This window comes from Caretta caretta, chromosome 2, assembly GCF_965140235.1.
Source record: "Caretta caretta isolate rCarCar2 chromosome 2, rCarCar1.hap1, whole genome shotgun sequence".
Lineage (NCBI taxonomy): Eukaryota > Metazoa > Chordata > Testudines > Cheloniidae > Caretta > Caretta caretta.
The window spans coordinates 209,016,547-209,038,896 of NC_134207.1; the positions used below are offsets into that span (position 1 = coordinate 209,016,547).

A 22,350-nucleotide genomic window follows, 5' to 3' on the forward strand; every position below is an offset into this window, starting at 1 on the left:
ATGTAACCGAAACAGAACACAATGGATTTTCTTAAGCCTAAGAGAGCAGAAAGTACTTTTTCATTTCTTGTGCTTACAGCACAGAGGGGCAGGTTTTTAAAAGAAAACATAACTAGCTCCTGTGATCTGTGTTTGACATAATTTCCATTGTCCTAACAGAGTAGCCATTCTTAGGTATCTGATTCTCCTGCAGATTTAGTTAAGGGAGAAGCTTAGTTCTGGTCTGTATTGCCTGTCTTCTCTCTCAAAGGTTTAAAATGTGATTTTTTTTGTTTTGTTGTGGAACTAATATGTCTTGTTAGGGGGCTTATTCCTTCACCCACTTACTTCCCTGGTCTTCTCACATGAACAGAGAGCAACAATACCCAAAGTCCAAAGGTGCAAACAATTCGATGTTTATTGGGGTGAACTTCCAGCAAGCATGATTCCAGTTTCCTTCCTTAGTGTCCCCCTTCCCAGCTCTGACACTACAGAACCTTATGTGTGTCCCTGTTCCCATTTCCACCTTTAGCTAAACATGATTTCAATTTCCCCACCCCTATTGCCTGTTCCCAATTCCCACCCACTTCCTGATTGACTGTAGACTATATAGTAAAACTTGAGTTCTGCTTAGCTATACCTTAACCAATCATTTTACTGAAATTTAACTAACCAATCCTAACATATTGTAACATGATTATATAACCAATTATATCCCACCACCTTAATTAGTTTACACCCAGCAAAATTAATTATACAGCAGACAGGAACAATCACAGAACCAGACAGAGATTATACAGACAAACAATAGCAAAGTGGGAACTATAATGACAAAACAATACAGAAGTGAGGGTTTTATATCCCAGCTATGGATAAGTGAGTTCTTGCCAGACAGGATGCTATCAAACTAAGTTTCCTTTTACATTTTCTACGCACTTCCCTTTCTCTGGAGGCGATAGGCACTATCAGGACAGGATTGTATTCCTAACAGCCCAATAGCACCTTCTTTCAATGTGACTAGTTTGGAATGTGAGGAGGTGACCGTTCGCTTCCCGGCTTATGGCTGCCTCTGTTGCTTAGCCAAAGGCCTTCGCCTAAGAACAGGGCCTCAGACTGTCACAGTAAGAGAAGGACCTTACACTGGCAGACAGTGATTTTGATTCTTTCTTTTATACCTCTAACTAGCCAAGTGATAAGAATACACCTAAATTCTTAGAGCCTTTACAGACAGGCCTGAATATCTATATCCTAACATGCTTCACTGATTAACACAAATGGTACAATATCTATTCTGCTTTCACAACATTTTGTAAGTGCATGGGGGGGACACAGAGATGACCTGTGCCTGCCAATTAGTGGGGGAGAGGGGCAGAGTAAGGGCAGCCAGCTTCAGCAGTACAAGTCCAGCTGCAAATCAGGAGGCGGGCCTGTGATCCCGCATATTCCCGCCCACACACACATGCGTCCCCTGGAGGGGGGGGAGAACACGTCCTGGGTCTTCCAACAAAATGTTAACTACAACAGTATTAACAGAATGAGCTACCTTTTTTTAAATCAGATTTTTTGTGTAAAGCTTTTTGAGTCACCATCAAATATTTGCAATCTCAAACTGGGCAAGAGATGTGTATTTGGTCAAAACACAAATGCCCTTTTGAAGTGAAATTTTTGAAGAGCCATTTCTCCTTTACTTATCGCCAAGACGGGACTTCACGTTTCTTCATTTCCTGGGCTAACCACCTAACTCAGCACTGCTGGGCGGGCTGGCTAGGGTGTGCATTTGCTATCGGAAAGACAGAACTTTGAATTCAGAACTTGGCAGGTAAGGGAGGGAGAAATGGATTTCAATCATACCTTGTTTCTAAGTGTAATCTCATATTAATATTTTAAGTCTATAATTATATTCTAATTGGTTTAAAATCCCTTATTAGCATTTTTAATGTTTTGGAACTAATGCTTTGCAGTTTCCCTTGAAGTGAATAAACACTTCAGCTCAATGGCTTTCATGATGAAGTGTCACTGTTCTCTTCTGTATTCAAACAATCCTGAACAGAAAGTTTTAAATTCTGTATAACAAAAACTTAATCCCACTTTTAAGATCCTACCTCATTTCTGCTGATTCTGCTAGAGGTATACTTGAGTCTGGGTCAAAGTAAGTAATGTCTTAAGGTCAATTATCAATAGACATTATTTTCTCTCTTCTTTTTGCTCGAGAATGTGTATTAAAAAAGGAAATAAGTAATTGCCTTTTTAGAAGGAAATAAAAACAAGACAATTTTTTTTTGATCCTTAGTTGTCAGGGAAATTACATTCGGGAACAGAAATAGGGAATTCTCCAGCATGAGAACCCCCAAACCAGGGTTAATGTTAATGAATGTCCTGAAATCCCACTACCTTGTAGTCTACTTCTGAGTGTTTCATTTACGGATTAAGGTACTGAGATTTGAGAGGTTTCAGAGGAACAGCCGTGTTAGTCTGTATTCGCAAAAAGAAAAGGAGTACTTGTGGCACCTTAGAGACTAACCAATTTATTTGAGCATGAGCTTTCGTGAGCCACAGTCTAGGGCTTTCCCAAGGAAAGGAAAAGGGGAGGGAGTTTCCTTGGAAGAAGGCAGTGAAGGAAAGGAGAGATGAATCAAGGTCCACAGAATAACTTCCAAATTTTCATTCCTCGGACTTTTCAGTTCTGCAGAGGTGCTAATAACTATCGGGGGGGGGGGGGGGGGAATTTGTATCTGCCACCTATTGTAAAGGAAACTGGCAAGATAAAGATTAGCACACAATAGACAAATGGCAGGGCAAACTGGCTGCGTCACTTATGTCGGCAAAATGTATGTTGCTATGGGGTGTGAATATTCCACACACACACACACCCGAGCGGCGTAAGTGGTAATGTGCACTTCTCCCGCCAACATAGCTATTGCTGCTCGTTGGGAGTGGTTTAATTATGTTTACTGGAGACCTCTCTCCCATTGGCATAGAGTGACTACACAAGCTTTGCTACTGTCAGCTCTCTAGTATAGACATAGCCTTAATGACCCCACACAGAAACCTAAGTAGACCAGTAAACTGTTGCCTTAGAGATATGAGCCCCTTCCCCATGTTTTAGGGGTGGGGGACAAAGGATATGGTTTCATAAGTCTAGGGACCACAGGTGTACAGTTAATGTTTTGAGACATTTTCTAATATAAAATTTGAAATTGCTTTTTAAGCAGTTTCTCGTTTACTGGTTTCTGTTCTTTGGAATGGCATTTTGTTTAAAGTAATTTTTTTAGAAGTACCGTTTTTATGTACATTTTAAATTGGTGTCAAATTCTGAGTTGCTTTAACAGCTTTTTTTTTACTGGACCAACTTCTGTTGGTGGAGGGGACAAGCTTTTGAACTTCAGAGCTCTTTCTCTGCTCTGGAGAAGATGACAAGGTGAGACAGATTGTTAAGAATTAAGGGTCCACATGTTGTAGAAGACTCCTTAAAATGAAGTGGGTATGTAGCACATCTGCAGTCCTAGGCCATAAAATGAGCCATAAAAGCAGTGTCTCTGTTAAGCCCATGATTTTTAATGTCTAGCATAGTTATTAAATTAATTTCCCAGGCTTGTCTTTTGAAGATGTCATTTAGGTTTCCTTTTGAAGATGAGAATTGAGAGGTCAGATATACGGTGTACCACAACCAGTGCATCAAATGCCCCAACTACTATATGGGTGAAACCAGATAATCACTATGCTTTCAAAAGAACGTGTACAGCAAAATAAGACAAAAACACCCTATCACCCATAGACTAATACTTTTCACAAAGCGATCACTCCATATCTGACCTCTCAATCCTCGAAATCTTGTCCCTTCCACCGACAGAAGTTGGTCCAGTAAAAGATATTACCTTACCCACTTTGGTAACATGGTCTGTGTAGACATAATCAGAGGATGTTGTGAAGGCCAAGACTATGACAAGGTTCAAAAAAGAACTAGATAAATTCATGGATCCATCAATGACTATTAGCCAGGATGGGCAGGGATGGTGTCCCTAACCTCTGTTTGCCAGAAGCTGGGAATAGAAGACAGGGAATGGATCACTTGATGATGACCTGTTCTGTTCATTCCCTCAAGGCCACCTGGTATTGGCCACTGTCAGAAGACAGGATACTGGGCTAGATGGAGTTTTGGTCTGACCCCGTACGGCCGTTCTTATGTTCTTACACATGTTCTTGCAGTTGCGTCGCTGTAAGGTCTCCTGTGTAGCTGCTCTATGCCAGTGGGAGAAATCTCTCACACCGGCATAATTAAACCACCTCCAACGAGTGGTGGTATATATGTCAGCGGTGGGATACTCTTTCACTGACATAGCTCAGTCTACAGCGGCGCTTTTGTCAGTTGGGGTATTTTTTCACACCCCTGACCAACCAAAGTTTTGCTGACAAAAGTGCTGGTATAGACATAGCCTTTGTGTGTCTCATAGTCTGGGACCAACAGGGCTGCAACACTGCAGACTAACAGCTCAAGTATTCTTTGATCCAGCATTTGGAGTTCACAGACTGTGTGTGTGTGTGTCTCTCTCTCTCTCTGTCCATTTTTGGGGTGTGCCTCTGATTTCATTTTTTCCTGCATAGTTGTGAAAGGAGAAATTGAAGTACGTTTTAATCTTTTATGAATTTGGATCCTTCCTATTTTTAATAAAGGCCTTGAAATGACTCTGCAAACTGAGTCACACCTCAATGCTCATGTTAAAGGTTGGCTTGCAATAAGCCACACATTTGCAAACTGCAGAAGAATGTAGTATCTGGCATCTGTATGAGGCCTCTCTTTTGTCTATATAATGAAAACAGTTAATGACCAATTAAGCAAAATCCTGTTTATTCTCAGGTGTACGTGGCTGCTTTTGCAGTATCGGCATATGCATCCAGTTACTACAGGGCTGGGAGTAAGCCATTTAATCCGGTGCTTGGAGAAACCTATGAATGTGTCCGGGAAGATAAGGGCTTCCAATTTTTTTCAGAACAGGTACTGTATATTGTGCCTTTAACTGTCCCACTAGTCACTTAATAGACTGTTTAATTCTGTATACATGGCAGCAGTCCTCTGGGGCTCCCCACAGAATGTGGGCATAAGTCATATATAGCATCTTCAGAAGACATTGCAGAATTATAAGCTATAGAGATCACTGCACTATCTGCTAAAATGTAGCTACCTCTGGGGTGGAACATGGTAGCAGCCATTATAGAAGTGCTAACATTACACACCAGTTTACGGCCACAAAGCAAAGAATAACAGCTTATCTACTTGAAGTAACAGAAGAACTTCCCTGGGCAAAAGCCAATTGCCTATATTGAAAACTGGCCTGGACTAGGGCACGTATTCATATTCCTGTGAAAAGTTTCATGTGATCTTTAACAATCAGTAATAGTCCAGACCTTGTTATTGCATTTCAGCATGGTGCCCCCGCATACTGCAATAAACCAACTGTCCAACCAGCAACTTTCTGTAGCACCCTGGGTTGTCTTCAGATACTGGCTGGGTCCTTACTCTATAAGATCAGGGATCTCCCCTCATGTAGTTGTAGGCCATATACAGCTAGGCAAAGAGTCTGAGTATTTCTGCAAATAATCTCCAGACAGGAAGATGACTAAAGTATAGGAAATATAATACCAGGTTAAAAACAGGGCTCTACCAAAAGCAGGTGGGGTTATTGAAGCACTAAATTAAAAGGGGGGGGGGAATTTTGGTTACTATGGTATTCACTGAAGTAACAGGTTAAAAACTGTTTCAGCTCATCTAGACATGATAAAAAGGCATGGGGGAAAAACTGTGCCTATTGTAGGACTTTGGTCACAGGTAACCCTAAATTAGAATCCATTAAGAAACAAGTTTTTTCTTAAACTGTAAAGGCAGAACCTGGAACAATAGATCTTAAGCAGGTGACCCAAAAAAGTGCTATGTAATCTTAACCTAGCCCCAGGAAATGAGTCACAGGCATTACTGAGATGGAAATATGGGAATGGGTAGGGCAAGTATCAGGTTTAAAATTCCATTAGTGTTCCTGGTTCTCCAGTTTTATGGTGATGAAAACCATTGATTCGTGAAAATTGCACTGGCATAAAACCGACCTAGAGTAAGGAAGTGGTGAATCAGGCCCGCTGTTGCAGTATCACAATAATTTCAGTTAATGTGGAAAGATTTGCCCTGCTACCCTGTATAAAGCATATGGTTGCCAACTCTCCAGGATTGTCCTGGAGTCCGCAGGAATTAAAGATTGTCATGTGATGAAACCTCCAGAATACATCCAACCAAAACTGGCAACCCTAATAAAGCAAATAATAAAAACACTAACTTGTTTGTTCTAACTTGTTAGGAATCTAAGAACCATCATGGAGGCTTCTATTATCCTACAGACACACTCCACTATGTGCATATGTTCAATAAAAATGAAAGGTAATACAGTGAATTTACTGGCAAGAGGGTGAGGGAGCTGTTGGCAGGTACAGAGAAATACAGAAAGAACACAACATGCAGCAAGCAGGGCAGCCAACTTCTTGTCAGATCTATTTAGATTGAAAGTTCTTTGGGGCAGGGATTGTCGTTTACCAAGCATCTGCCAGCACCTAATTGTGGCCTCTAAGTGTTACTATAATACAGATAATAAATTAGAATAATTCTGCTCTGTTACCAGTGTAAATATTTAGCCCATAGAGTATATTTTAGAAACTAGGGTGAATGCAGTGCCATCTGAGAAGGAGACTATCACCCCAATGTGGGTTAGGACAGTGCTAAAGGTTAGCTGTATATTAGACTCACCACAATACATTAAAGGATATTCAATAAGGACATGAATGCCTTTACAGAAAAAACAGAAGGATTTAATAAGGAATAAGAGAAATTATAACGGAGGAGAAAATAAATTGCATTATTTACATGTCCAGCTAAAACAGAAATGTGACTCCAAGTAGCATGCATTTACTCTTGACAGAAAATAAATTTCTTTGTCTCATTCCTGTTACTTGCCTGGCATTGAATGTCTGTCATTTAACACAGTTCCTGCTCACAGCTATCAAGAAATGAATGTGAATGTGATTGCTGCTGCTTCTACCCTGTGTGGTTGCTTTACCACACTCCTCTTCTTTCTTTCTCTGCAACGTCAAATTTATTTATTTATTTATTTATTTTACAACCCTGGCTTTATTTGGCGGTTGCCCTAATTCAGATCTACGCAACTACACAAGCCCAATTATGAGGAAATGCTGTGGTTGAGGTTTTCTGCTGGGAAGAACAAGTGCAGAAGACCGCATATTGTAGCAGCTATTGTCAGAAGATGGGGTTATGTGGTCTGATTTTTCCCAGAGGTGCTGAGCAGCACCAGTTTCCAATGAAGTTAATGGGATTTTTGGGTATCCGCAGCTTTAAAAATGAGGCCAACTTTCCCTTTACTCTGCTTACACCAGAGGTGAACTTGATCCTTTGTTTTTGCACATCTGTTTGTGGCTACTGTTAATACATTCATGGGTCCTCAGGCCATATGTAATTACCACATGAGTGACACTGTGCAACATATGCAGTTAATCGTTCACCCAACCCACAAAAGTCACAGGTCTTTTCTTTGTAATATTTGCTTGAAATCCCACTTTCCACAACCCTTTTTAATCATCAGTGGTTATCGGTTTATTCTACTAGCTCCCCTTGAGGACAAAATTATGAAAGGAAAATGAGGCATTTAAACTGTAAAATTCAAACATGAAAAAATGTAAGCAGATTCTAATGAACTTGTTAATGTTAATGCATTTTTTCCCTTCTTCCAACTAGGTCAGTCATCACCCACCAATATCTGCATGTCATGCTGAATCTGTGAATTTTGCTTTTTGGCAAGGTAATTCTTTAGTTTATCATTAACTGCTGTCATTTTCATAGTAGCTTCATTTTATGTCTAACATTAAACATCCAGACGAACAATAAAGGCAGGCCTCCCCAGCTGTTCAGTAATATTAGAACTGCTCTAGGCAATCTCAGCCCCTAGACTATGGCATGCCTGTTATAACGTTTGTGAAATCATTCCTGAATAATAATGAATGGTATTTCACCAGTACAAACGTCTGCATTTCTAAAACAACCTGGAAATGTTGTTCTGTAGCTTAAATAAAGCACTGGAAAAGTTGCATCTCAAGTTTAGAAAAAAATTAAAAACGTGATTAGAACTAGAAAACTAGGGCCTGGTCTGATTCATTTGCAGGATTTACCACATTTTAATTCCACTCCCACCTCGACCCCCACCCAAGAGATTTGGACAAGACAATGGAGAAACCTATGTACCATTTTTTAAAACTGAAACCATAAGGAGAAAAGGAAATCATTACAACATGACAGGCATTTGTGTGGTTTGACTCTTTAGCCCCTGTCTTGGGATTCCCAATTTTTCCAAAAAAACATGGGTGCAAAGACCTTGCCTGCTTCACAGCTATGGCAAAGTCATGGGACCTAGTTACAACAGGGTTTTCCCTTGACCAATATACTTAGTCTAAGAAATAGAGTAGATGGAACCTAACCATGTCCCCATAACTGAGTTAAACCCTTTGAACTTGAGAGGTTTGACAATGCATGACATATCTGGGCTACTTTAAGTCTGTCTTTTAATTGTATTGTCTGACTTCAGTATAGTTATTACACCTGTGGCCATATTTAAAATAATTGGGGCTCTTACTAGTCTGTGTTTTCTTCTTTCCTCTTTCCAATGTATTCCTCTTCCTTGCAAATAAATACAAGACAAGAGTCCTTTATTCTTGACCTGAAATAGCTAATGGTTAAAAGTTCAGGCAAAAGAGCCAGTCAATGTACAGGGAAGACTGGATAGTATCATCATGGCAAGGAAGAAACTGTCTAATAAAATTGAAGACACTGATACACATGGCTGGTTTTGTGTTTGTTTTTTTAAAATACCATCTCTGGCTATGATAACATCTTGTGCATTGTGAGAACAAAATGCTCCTCCAGAAAGAATCTGGCCTTGTAAGTGAGAATCTAAAGTTTCCTTTTGGGTGCCTGAGGAGACAGAATCAGGGCACACGTAGTTCATTAAAAAGTGGTCGGATGAGCTGTTAGAGAACTCTGACAACGCTTTGATTTTTGCTAGGAGAATGCTGGGGCTAAGGCTGCCACCTCTTCCCACAGGACAGTCCCCATCATTTGTGCAACTCTAAGCATCAAGAAATTTAATCCTAAAGCAGCTAGTGTGTGAGGAAAGTTCTTCGTATGATGTGAATGTTTCCCAATCCTACATCCTCCTTTGTTAAAAGGTGGGAACTTTGGTCTAGTCCAGGGTTTGCTGAGCCTGGCAAGGCTGTCAGGATGGAGTATTTTAGGCTCTCTAAATTTAAGAGGCTCCTTTCCTCTTGAGAGAGCTGTGGTTCCTGGAATTCGATCATTCGTGTGTTTTGGAGGAACTGGATGCTGAGTGACAGTTTTTGTGGGGGTCTTCTGAAGAATATTCCTCTTTCTGCTCCTCCGTCCCCAACCAACCCTACCTTGCCTTTTCTATTGTGACTCTGTCCTCTAAGCTGGCTCTGATGCGTCTTTCTCATTCATGAGGTCATTAAAACTCTGTGAGGCAGGAGAGTGGGTTCTGACGGTGCTGTTTATTCTGGTAACCATTTTTTTCCACATTGTGAAACTGAAACTTTTGGTTGCCTATTCCACTGTCACATGTTAAGGAGACTTTGATAAACACTGGTCTCTCTATTCTTCTAAAGCACCTACCATCGCAGCATCTGTGCTTTGACTTCCAGTTAATTCCTCATTTGGTACAAATGTTATCCAAACTTTCTGGATTTTCATGCTACATTTTTCTTGAGATGTTTCCAATATACTGATCTTTAAATATGACAGCCTAACTACATAAGAGACCATAAAGCATCTCATAACTATCTGTACAGTACCTTAACACTTAAACTTTGTGAGAGGTCTGTGTACCATTGACATGTCTGTTATATGGCAGCACTTCAGGTAACGTTGATCTTCTACTTATTATGTGATATGAAGTTGTGACAGGGTTCCCGGGGTGCAATCTAGACTGTGGACTGCTGAGCCCTCTGTCCCACCAACCTGAGGTATCGCTAGGGTTGCCAGGTGCCTAGTTTTTGACTGGAGTCCCCAATTTCAATTTCCTTGAAATATGAGCTTTGCTTTTGGAGATGGCCTCGTTCTAATAAAATATTGAGTGTGAATGAAGTATATGTTATCTAGGAATTGTTCATTCCAATTCCATTCATTTGAACAAAATCGGATAAAGAATATTATCATTTTCTTCTGCTTCTGGCTTTGACTTTCTGGTTGACATGTTAGACATGCATCCCTTGGAAAAATGAGAAACTATATGGAGCTTTGCAGGTCAATAGCTGAAACTTTGCTTAGGATCTCAAACACTTTATTACATAAGGCTTTTTCAAAATAATTCCTCTCAGAAATTGTTTTATTGACCTGTGTTTACTACTAAATGTGTCCATGTTTTTCTGTTTCAGATGTGAGATGGAAAAACAAATTCTGGGGAAAGTCCATGGAAATCGTTCCAATTGGTACAACACATGTAACTCTGCCAGCGTGAGTGCTGCATCAACATATTACTATCCACAGACAAAGCAGGGCTGCATTTACAAAATAGAACCACAACTACAGTATGGTAGTATACCTCTCAGAGCCTTTGCTATTGGTTTAAAGTCTAAAATCCTTTAGCAGTTCTTCTGTCCATACACAGTTAGAATTGTTTTACAAATACTTAGAAAATTAATTTATCCTTTTTTTAAGAGAAGGCTGCAGGCTTCATACTTGTGGTATATGGGGGTCATGGACTCTTTTCTTTCTTTGGCTACATTAACTGCCCTTAATAATGAGAGCGCTCCTTGGGTCAGGGACTCTGTTCTGTGTTTTCTACAGTGCCTAACACAATGATCCTGGTCCTTACTGGGCCCTACTGCAATATAAGTAATTACTATTAATAATAAATAGCAAAAGCAGCATATTCTTTTGTGTGAAATCAACAGCTAACGTGATGAATTACACAACTTCAGTGCTTAATAAATATCCTTTGATTAAAAAGAAAAGAAATAAACAAGGTGTTCCTGTGCTGCTGTGGCACGGAGTATTCATTACTAGATCGAAAGATTAAAACTCCATGGTAGAATCTGGCCTATTTCAATCTTTTGTTGCAAAACACAGGTCTAAAGTTTGAGCAGCGTTCCATTTAAATCTGCTATTTCCTAAACAATAAAATTGAATTAACCTGCCATTTAAAAGCTCTGGCTAGACAGACAAAACTTGTATGCATCTACAGATTAAACAAAACATGTATTCATTAGCTGGCAATGCTAACACTACATCAGGTTCCTTTCTGGGCTCAGGGGGTGGTGAAGTAAGAAGAGGAGCTTTATCATGAAGAGATGATTGAGTCCACATTTATTAGTTTATTCCTGTTAAAGTTGACTCTGCACTGTGTGGTACACCAAGAAGAACATACATAGATCTGTGAAATACAACCCACAAAAGTTAAAGGCTAAAATCATTCTCACTAATTGTTCTTCATTACCTGAATTCATGAGCAAAATTATGTTGCTCCCTACCCTCGTTCCATATATTTTGCTTTGTTGGTGCAAAACAGCCCCAGTGAAGGGTCATTTGAGTGGCTGCCTCCTCCTTTGTTCTTGTTGTAATTTAAAAGGTATCCTTGATACTGAAGGTCCTTTAACTTTGCTGTCCCGGCTAGTCTGCTTGTCCCCTGTTTTGCTGAATTGGCACCTTTTGGAAGCAGTGACTCTTTTCTGAGTCCTAGAATTATTGACTCAGTAGAGAACTGGACTCTAAGACCTTTAGAAATAAAATACTTCTTCAGACTAAGATTTTCAAGGTGAGAGAGAACAGAGGAGGAGTTGAAAAGACTGGGGCAAAAAGGAAGGAATTGATCCGCCAAGCACCATTCCCACTTTCTCTGGTTTCTATAGAAGCAGCAATAGCCTTTTTTCTATCTGGATATCTACTGTAAGACTTAAAGGTGGGGTTCCTCACACTTGCCCCAACACTATTCCTTGAGAAATATTCACAAGTGTACTCCTACCAACTTCCTCTCTCCACTCTGCCTCTCTACACCCTGTCTCTGTGTACTTTCTTTCCTCTTCTTCATGTCTTCTTTGTCTTTTGATGTCCTAGATTTTCTTTGCAACACAACTTGTAAAATCTGTGAACACAATTTTATCTATATCTATATCAGTAAATGTTCATGATGCAGGTACACTGTGCCGCATGGGTCCCTGTCCCAAAAACTTCGGTTCTAAAGACAATCCTGTATAATGTCATGTAAAGCAAACTCACGACCATGCATCACACTCACTGAAATGATTAATGGAATAGGTGGGTTTATAGAGAGATTTGGAGGAAAGGGAAGGAGTTTGGGCAAATATTAGATAAAGAAGCATAGTGTAATGGTTAAAGCACAGGATTGGAAATCAAGATAACTGGGTAGTAATCCTAGTTCTTCTATCCACTTTGAATGATTTGAGGCACGTCACTTAAAATGCATTTCTAGTCTGAAAAGCGATTGCATAAAATGGTACTCTGGAGTTCTAGGTTTGAGTCTCAATGGTTCTGTCTCAAATTTACTCAGTGCAGAATTTTTAAAACATTTTTACCAGCTGTAAACTCAGCCTGGTATCTGAGAGCCCAGTTGCGGTTAAGTCTTCATTGATGCTATTGAGATCATGATATGGCCCTCAGATACTTTTATTACCAGTGATGATACTGGTACATGAAAGAACAAGATAATTCAGCTTGACTTTCAGATCTCAGGTTGTGTTTGCAGATCTGGAGTAAGTTTACATCTTAATTGGAACTTCCAAATTCTTTGCAGTCATTGACTAAAACTGAAAATCTGTTCTACGGATACAGGTGTGTCAACTCCTTTCTCCGCTCCTTGATTATCAGTGTACTAGCTTGCTGTAATGAATGGAGTACATGAAGGTTTGTGTACACTGGATTGGGTAAAGATATGTCACTCTGTAATAGTAGAAGGCTGGGATTCTCCTCACATTTTTGAGGGTAAATAGAGAGCGTACATGGTGTTCCATTCCACAGAGGGAGGATAAGTGAAATAAATTAGGTTTCAGAGTAGCAGCCGTGTTAGTCTGTATCTGCAAAAAGAAAAGGAGTACTTGTGGCACCTTAGAGACTAACAAATTTATTTGAGCATAACCTTTTGTGAGCTACAGCTCAAATAAATTTGTTAGTCTGTAAGGTGCCACAAGTACTCCTTTTCTTTTTGTGAAATAAATTAGACTTTCTGCCTCATAGTGGAATCGTGGATTTGGAAATGCTGGTGTTTCTGGACTGTACATGAAAAATAGGGGATGATATATTGTGGTCTCTTGTAGAAAGTCTGAATTGGGGAGGGAGAAATCTGTAGATGGAGGGTAAGAGGCAAGATATCAGTGGTTTGGGGCTGGTGAACTGGAAGATGGTCTGCGGGCCCTGTGCAGTTTGCAGGCAATGATCCCTATGAAAACAGTGTTCAATGTAGTGTTGGGTGCAGGAAGGTTTCTATAGGTAGAAGATTGGCAGAATTAAAGTTGGTTTTGGAATGTGCAATGTGGTATTTTTAATATGCATATATATTGGAGACCATAAGAACTGAGAGGATATTTGAACACTTATCAACCTTCCTTTAATTGTTCATTTTCAGACATTGTTAAATGTTCATTGTTTTTAAAAATGGACAATTTGCTTGGAATATAGATGTTAATGTTATATAATTACCTTGTTAGTTTATTTTATTAATATTTTTTCCTTTTGCTCTTGCTCTAGTATGCAACTGCCTCTTCAGGAACTAATTAAGTCTGTGTTGTTATGCTCTTACCTAGAGCACAAACTCACTTGTGCAGTGAAGTGCATTGAAGTCAATAGACTCCCCTTGACTTCAGCGGACTTTCAGTCAGGCCCTAGATGTTCGTGAGGGACTGTGAACAGTGGACACTTAACAAAATGGGCATAGATTCATAGATACTAAGGTCAGAAGGGACCATTATGATCATCTAGTCCGACCTCCTGCACAACGCAGGCCACAGAATCTCACCCACCCACTCCTGCGAAAAACCTCTCACCTATGTCTGAGCTATTGAAGTCCTCAAATCGTGGTTTAAAGACTTCAAGGAGCAGAGAATCCTCCAGCACGTGACCCGTGTCCCATGCTACAGAAGAAGGCGAAAAACCTCCAGGGCCTCTTCCAATCTGCCCTGGAGGAAAATTCCTTCCTGACCCCAAATATGGTGATCAGCTAAACCCTGAGCATATGGGCAAGATTCACCAGCCAGATACCCAGGAAAGAAAGTAGTAACTCGGATCCCACCCCATCTAACATCCCATCACAGGCTATTGGGCCTATTTACCATGAATATTTAAAGATCAATTAACTACCAAAATCATGTTATCCCATCATACCATCTCCTCCATAAACTTATCGAGTTTAATCTTAAAGCCAGGTAGGTCTTTTGCCCCCACTGCTTCTCTTGGAAGGCTATTCCAAAACTTCACTCCTCTGATGGTTAGAAACCTTCATCTAATTTCAAGTCTAAACTTCCCAATGACCAGTGTATATCCATTTGTTCTTGTGTCCACATTGGTACTGAGCTTAAATAATTCTTCTCCCTCCCTGGTATTTATCTCTCTGATATATTTATAGAGAGCAATCATATCTCCCTTTAGCCTTCTTTTAGTTAGGCTACACAAGCCAAGCTCCTTGAGTCTCCTTTCATAAGACAGGTTTTCTATTTCTCGGATCATCCTAGTAGCCCTTCTCTGTACCTGTTCCAGTTTGAATGTTTAAATGTCCAGTTCTTAAACATGGGAGACCAGAACTGCACACACTATTCCAGGTGAGGTCTCACCGGTGCCTTGTATAACGGTACTAAAACCTCCTTATCTCTACTGGAAATACCTCGTCTGATGCATCCCAAGACCGCATTAGCTTTTTTCACGGCCAAATCACATTGGTGACTCATAGTCATCCTATGATCAACTAATACTCCAAGGTCCTTCTCCTCCTCCGTTACTTGTAATTGATGCGTCCCCAGCTTATAACTAAAATTCTTGTTGTTAATCCCTAAATGCATGAGCTTACACTTCTCACTATTAAATTTCATTCTATTACTATTACTCCAGTTTACAAGGTCATCCAAATCTTCCTGTATGATTTCCTGGTCCTTCTCTAAATTCGCAATACCTCCCAGCTTTGTATCATCTGCAAACTTTATTAGCACACTCCTACCTTTTGTGCCGAGGTCAGTAATAAAAAGACTAAATAAGATTGGTCCCAAAACTGATCCCTGAGGAACTCCACTGGTAACCTCCCTCCCTCCAGCCTGACAGTTCACCTTTCAGTAGGACCCGCTGTAGTCTCCCCGTTAACCAATTCCTTATCCACCTTTCAATTTTCATATTGATCCCCATCTTTCCAATTTAACTAGTAATTCCACATGTGGCACGGTATCAAACACCTTACTGAAATCTAGGTAAATTAGATCCACTGCGTTTCCTTTGTCTAAAAAAATCTGTTACTTTCTCAAAGGAGGAGATCAGGTTGGTTTGGCACGGTCTACCTTTTGTAAAACCATGTTGTATTTTGTCCCATTTACCATTGACCTCAATGTCCTTAACTACTTTCTCCTTCAAAAATTTTTCCAAGACCTTGCATACTACAGATGTCAAGCTAACAGGCATGTAGTTACCCGGATCACTTTTTTTCCCTTTCTTAAAAATAGGAACTATGTTAGCAATTCTCCAGTCATATGGTACGACCCCTGAGTTTACAGATTCATTAAAAATTCTTGCTAATGGCCTTGCAATTTCATGTGCCAATTCCTTTAATATTCTTGGATGAAGATTATCTGGGCCCTCCAATTCAGTCCCATTAAGCTGTTCGAGTTTCACTTGTACCTCAGATATGGTAATATCTACCTCCATATCCTCATTCCTATTTGTCATGCTACCATTTTCCTTAAGATCCTCTTTAGCTTTATTAAAGACTGAGGCAAAGTATTTGTTTAGATATTGGGCCATGCCTAGATTATTCTTGCCCTCCACTCCATCCTCAGTGGTTAGTGGTCCCACATCTTCTTTCTTTGTTTTCTTCTTATTTATACGGCTATAGAACCTTTTACTATTGGTTTTAATTCCCTTTGCAAGGTCCAACTCTACTTGACTTTTAGCCTGTCTCACTTTATCCCTACGTGTTCTGACCTCAATAAGGTAGCTTTCCTTGCAGATCCCTCCCATCTTCCACTCCCTGTATGCTTTCTGCTTTTTCTTAATCACCTCTCTGAGATGCTTGCTCATCCAGCTTGGTCTACAACTCCTACCTATGAATTTTTTCCCCTTTCTTGGGATGCAGGCTTCCGATAGCATCTGCAGTTTTGATTTAAAGTAATCCCAGGCCTCCTCTGTCTTTAGATCCATAAATTCTTCAGTCCAATCCACTTCCCTAACTAATTTCCTTAATTTTTGAAAGTCAGCCCTTTTGAAATCAAAAACCCTAGTTACAGATTTATTTTTGTTAATCCTTCCATTTAATTTGAACTGAATTAGCTCATGATCACTTGAACCAAGATTGTCCCCTACAACCATTTCTTCTATGAGGTCCTCACTACTCACCAAAACCAAATCTAAAATGGCATCCCCTCTTGTCGGTTCAGCAACTACTTGATGAAGGAATCCATCAGCTATCGCATCTAGGAAGATCTGAGCCCTATTATTATTACTAGCACTCGTCCTCCAGTCTATACCTGGGAAGTTAGTCTCCCATGATCACACAGTTTCCATTAGTATTTACTTCATTAAAAACATTGAAGAGGGCTCTATCCATATCCAAATTAGATCCCGGCGGTCTATAGCACACCCCAAGCACTATCCTAGGGGAGCCTCTAATAGTTTTCTTCCCCAATGTGATTTTTGCCCAGACGGACTCTGTCTTATCCATTCCATCGCTTCTTATTTCTTTACATTCTACCTCATCATTGATATACAATCCAACTCCACCACCTTTACCTTTATTTCTGTCTTTTCTAAGCAGCACATACCCTTCAATACCTGTAGTCCAGTCATGACTACTATTCCACCATGTTTCTGTTATCCCTATAATATCTGGTTTCACTTCCTGCACCAGTAGCTCTAGTTCCTCCATTCTGTTACCTAGGCTCCTCGCATTGGTGTACAAACATCTTCATTTTTGCTGTTTGGCCTCGCTCACATTCTGTACCTGATTAGGCATGGACATTCTACACCCAGTATGACCTATTAGACTGGTATCCACACTGCCCTTCCTCCTTATATACATTCTCCTACCCACGGCTGTATCCTTTCTTACTTTATTTTCTTCCCTCTCAATGCTAAAATCCAGTGTGGCAATTACCTGGACATCTCCCAACCATCTCCCCCAAATTCCTAGTTTTAAAGCTCTCTTAATCAGTTGTGACATCCTCCATCCTAGAAGTCTATTTCCTTCCCTACTCAGATGAAGTCCATTCCGAGAGAACTGTCCTCTGTCCATGAATGCCTCCCAGTGGCCATACATCCCAAAGCCCTCCTTATAGCACCACTGCCTAAGCCATCTGTTGATAGTCATAATCTTGTCACACCTTTGTTGCCCTTCTCTCTAGGAACAGGCAGAATCCCACTAAAGATTACCTGAGCCTCAATTTCCTTAAGCGTCTTCCCCAGCCTAGCATAGTCTCCCTTAATACTTTCCAGCGAGAATCTAGCTGTATCATTTGTTCACACATGAAGGATAATTAGGGGATTCTTTCCTGCTCCCTTTAGGATCCTTTTCAACTTCAGGTCTACATGCCGTATTTTAGCACCTGGAAGACAGCACACCCTTCTATTCTCTGGATCAGCTCTGGTTACAGGCCTGTCTATTCTTCTCAATAAGGAGTCCCCATTCACATAGACCTGCCTTTTCCTGGTGACGGTGCTATTCTCCAGTCTATCCCCTGTTCCCTCTGGCTGCAAGTTCTTTCCATTCCTATTCTCCCTTGTAATCCTCTTCAACCCATCCTGTATCCTCCTGGGGCTCATATTTGGTGTAATCTCCATTGACTCGTCCCCTTTTCTGATAGGACTAGCCGCTCTTCTCTTCTTCCTTGCCCTTCCACCTTCAGTGACTACCTGCTGAGTCCCTTCTTCGTTTTCCAACTGTGCAAACCTGTTCTTGAGCTCTATTTCTCCTTCACTAGCCTGTCTTTTCCTCTGCCTGGTTCTTTTAGTCACATGCTTCCACTGACCACTTTCCTCACCCAGTCTCCCCTCAGAATTCCTTAGTCCTGCTTCCATCTGCAAGTCTGAGCTTTTCCCTTCAGGTACCTCATGTCTTTGCTCCATAATCTGCTCGAACCCCTTTCTAAACTCAACCAAACTTTCCACCTGCATCTCCAGACCTCGGATCTTTTCCTCCATCAGCTCTATCAGACAGCATTTCATGCAGACAAAACTCTTACAACGTACCCCCTCCAGGATCAAGTACATACCGCAGCTTCCACATCCAGTCATCTTCATTGTGTCTTCCTCTACATGAGTCACTCCCACTGCTGCCTCTGTATCTGTCATAGCCTTCCCACCTAAATCCTGTTAATCTGGGAAACACAAACCACACCAAAACACCACCACCCGCAGCAAAAACAAACCCCAAACAAGCACCACAATACAAACTCCCACTGAAACTCCCCTGTTTACAGCTCTGTTTGCTAGCTTCTGTGCCGTTAATGCTTCTTCCCTTAATCAATTGTTATATGCAATACGAGCACTGTTTTTTTAACTTTGGATGAGCTAAGAGAACTAACTGAATTCAGTGCTATGGTTTACACCAGAAGTGCAAAGGTTTTTCAGGGAAATTGATTTTCTTGCTGGGTCATTGTGCTTGCCCCGCAGGGAGGGAAAGGGGAAAGGGAGAGAAGACTCATTTAACATTTTTGAATAAGAAAATTCCTCCATTAGTCATTGTTATGAGTTCATTGGTTATTTTAGGGATGGCATCATTCACCTCTTTATCTTGGTTCAAGTTTCAGAGACCATTTTGAGTGGAATAAGGTGACTTCTTGTATCCATAACATCTTAAGTGGGCAAAGATGGATTGAACACTACGGCGAGATCATCATCAAAAACCTGAATGACGACACTTGTCTCTGCAAACTGACTTTCATAAAGGTGTGACTTTCACTCACCGCAGTGGTGTTAATACTTTTTCTGATGAGCACTGCTGTAAGGAGGATGCTATATAGTAGAGCCATGCCCAGCAGGGTACTCTTGTTCCTTGGGCTGCTTATGAATCACATTTTCCCTTTGATCTAATTGTAATTGACACAGGTGCGTTGGAGATTTTTGTCCATCAGGGGGAGAACCGAACTCTAAAAGAATTGCATTTCATTCGGGAGGGCCAGGCAGAAAGTAAAAGTTGCTGCTTGGTGTGAGGAGACTCCTGATGTATGGAAAGAAACCACCAGGGTCGGGGAAGAGTGGGCACTTTCCAGCTGCCTCTGACTAAAGACAGGCACTAGGTATCCACTAGTGGTGACTCCCCACATGCCTCTCACTAAGCCCCTGTGGGGCAGTCTGTTCTGTTTGCTTTCAAGTTGTCTTTTACCAGCAGCTGTAGATCTGGCACTTACAGGCCAAGTGCCTAACAAGACTCCAGCTGAGCAGCCAGCACTCTGCTTCTCCCTTTTGTGTACCCAAAGCACTAGCTTAGCTGGGCTGTTGTGTAAGGCGTGTGCTTCAGTAGGAGGCATGAAGTACTCCTGACCATGCAATTTAAAGTTATATCAGCAGTGGGTTAAAATGGCTTCTTGGAAGCACATGGCAACTAGAAACCCAGCAAGGCATCTGTTGACTAGGCTGGTTGCTACCTGACTGAGACTTTTGCATATCATATTGAGATACTTGCCTAAATCCTGGTTCTCCTTATCTAAGTTTCTTGGCGCAAGTATTTGTTTCATCCCTTCCATCCACATGGTAAGTGCTGTTGCATGCACCATGCATCTGCAACAGGAGAAAATAAACTACTGTAAAACATCCTTTGAAATTTCATTTTTGTGTTCATTTGTTCCCATGAGTATTATGACAGGTTTCAGAGTAGCAGCCGTGTTAGTCTGTGTTCGCAAAAAGAAAAGGAGGACTTGTGGCACCTTAGAGACTAACCAATTTATTTGAGCATAAGCTTTCGTGAGCTACAGCTCACTTCATTGGATGCATACTGTGGAAAGTATTCTCAGTATGCATCCGATGAAGTGAGCTGTAGCTCACGAAAGCTTATGCTCAAATAAATTGGTTAGTCTCTAAGGTGCCACAAGTCCCCCTTTTCTTTTTAGAGACTAACCAATTTATTTGAGCATAAGCTTTCATGAGCTACAGCTCACTTCATCGGATGCCTTAGTCTCTAAGGTGCCACTAGTACTCCTTTTCTTTTTTCATGATTATTATGTCACTTTCTAGGTAACACTGAAATGATTTTCAAATGCTTATTTTTAACTTCAAAATTACAAAGACATTGTATACAGTCCGTGTTTGGAACTGAGATTTTAAAGTTTGAGATGTATTGCAAATCTTAAGTATTCTGCATTGTAAACTGGCTAAAAGTGGAACTGTTTCTCTGAGCATCAATCTCTCAAATTTGCAGAAGTGAAGGAGTTTAGATAAACAGGCCATGGATCTGACCCATCTCTGGTTCTGCCTTGGGATTTGTAAAATCAAAGTCCAGTCCCTGCTTTACCTTTCTCTGCTTAACTTTGCCCTTTAAAAAAATGGAACTTTCAGAGATTTTTATAAACATTTAAAGGGGTTTTGCAAGTCAACTAGTTAAAATTACTGGGGGTTGCTTGATGTCTGTAACACTGTGTAGTGTAGATGAAAATGAATGGATGTGTGTCCCAGATCTTACATATAGCTATTCTTTAAGAAAAAGCACCCTCAGATGAGTCCTACAACAATAACATATCTAAATGGCAAAATAGTTCATACTTCCAAATTTGCAGCAATGTTGTTTCTGTTCATTTTAACTATAGGCAAAATATTGGAATCCTAATATGCATGAGATTGAAGGCAGTGTCATGGACAGAGATGGGAAAGTAGTGCATCGGCTTTTTGGGAAATGGCACGAGAGTATATATTGTGGAACCCCGTCTTCACCAACCTGCATATGGCGAGCAAGTTAGTAACCAGTATAATCAACACTTGTGCAGAATTTAAGTTTGCTTGAGAATGAATTTACCCCTATGTTCATACCTCATCTCACGCTACATGTTAGGTCCAGGTTTATTATTATTGTACACAGATTTGCTCTTCTGCTTGTAATGTGTAAAACTTAAATCTGAAAAGCTAAATTGTATAATTAGATTTCTCAAATATTACTTCTGGTAAAGAAACTAATCATGGATTTTTTTTTTCTTTCTGCACTATATTCCCCTTATTTTGGGTCTCAATTCCACATTTGGGCAAGTGTAGGTGTTAGGGGTTTATTTCTAAAAAATAAAAGGGATGTTTTTAAGTTTCTGAAGATGTTTAGTGGATGCCTGTTCTTAGAAATTAAAGATGGGCCCAAAAAGTTCAGTACTGCAATCTGATTCAAATATGAACTCCCACAAAGTTAGGTGGTTTGCACCCATCTCTCTCCAAAATGGTATCAAGCTGTGAAGTCATGCCCTTCTGCAATATGTAATGTATTCATTTTTTATTTATTTTGACTGAGATTCCAAGAAGCTATTTGGGGTGGTATGAGCTTTAAAGCCTTAACATATTAAAATAGCAGAACTTCATAAAAAAAAAAAGATAAAAGCCTAATTTGCACTCTTTATACGTGTTTCTTTTTAGATCCCATGCCTAAAGATTATGAACAGTGTTATGGATTTACACAGTTTGCATTAGAGTTAAATGAACTGGACCCACAGACTAGGCCATTCCTACCACCTACTGACACACGATTTAGGCCAGACCAAAGGTAACATGTTCTGCATATATATTCCTTATTCTTTATGTATTTTTATGTCTGATTTTGTAAGTAAGTAGTTTTTAAGTGAGGTGAAACTTGGGGGTACGCAAGACAAATCAGACTCCTGAAAGGGGTACAGTAGTTTGGAAAGGTTGAGAGCCACTGGTCTAGTTCATCCTCCAGAGCTCAGGCAGGATTAAGTATACCTACACCATCTTTCACAGGTGTTTTCCTAACCTATTTTTAAAAACCTCCAGTGTTGGGGATCCCACAACCTCCTTAGGTAACCTATTCCAGAGCTTAACTACCCTTATAGTTCGAAAGTTTTTCCTAATACCTAACTTAAATTGCTCTAGCTGCAAACTAAGCTGATTACTACAGCTATTCTGTG

At 40.4% G+C, this 22,350-nt stretch overlaps 1 protein-coding gene across 9 annotated transcripts in view; it reads left to right on the plus strand.

The window, feature by feature from the left end:
- OSBPL3 (oxysterol binding protein like 3) overlaps window positions 1-22,350 on the plus strand; it is a 136,887-nt gene that overhangs the window by 108,593 nt on the left and 5,944 nt on the right. For all 9 annotated transcript variants that reach the window (XM_048838396.2, XM_048838399.2, XM_048838398.2 and 6 more), the window contains 6 exons: window positions 4,835-4,972; window positions 7,766-7,829; window positions 10,471-10,549; window positions 19,039-19,183; window positions 21,037-21,181; window positions 21,842-21,968. In XM_048838396.2, coding sequence (XP_048694353.1) covers window positions 4,835-4,972; window positions 7,766-7,829; window positions 10,471-10,549; window positions 19,039-19,183; window positions 21,037-21,181; window positions 21,842-21,968 — 698 coding nt within the window. The remainder of the gene's footprint in view (window positions 1-4,834; window positions 4,973-7,765; window positions 7,830-10,470; window positions 10,550-19,038; window positions 19,184-21,036; window positions 21,182-21,841; window positions 21,969-22,350) is intronic.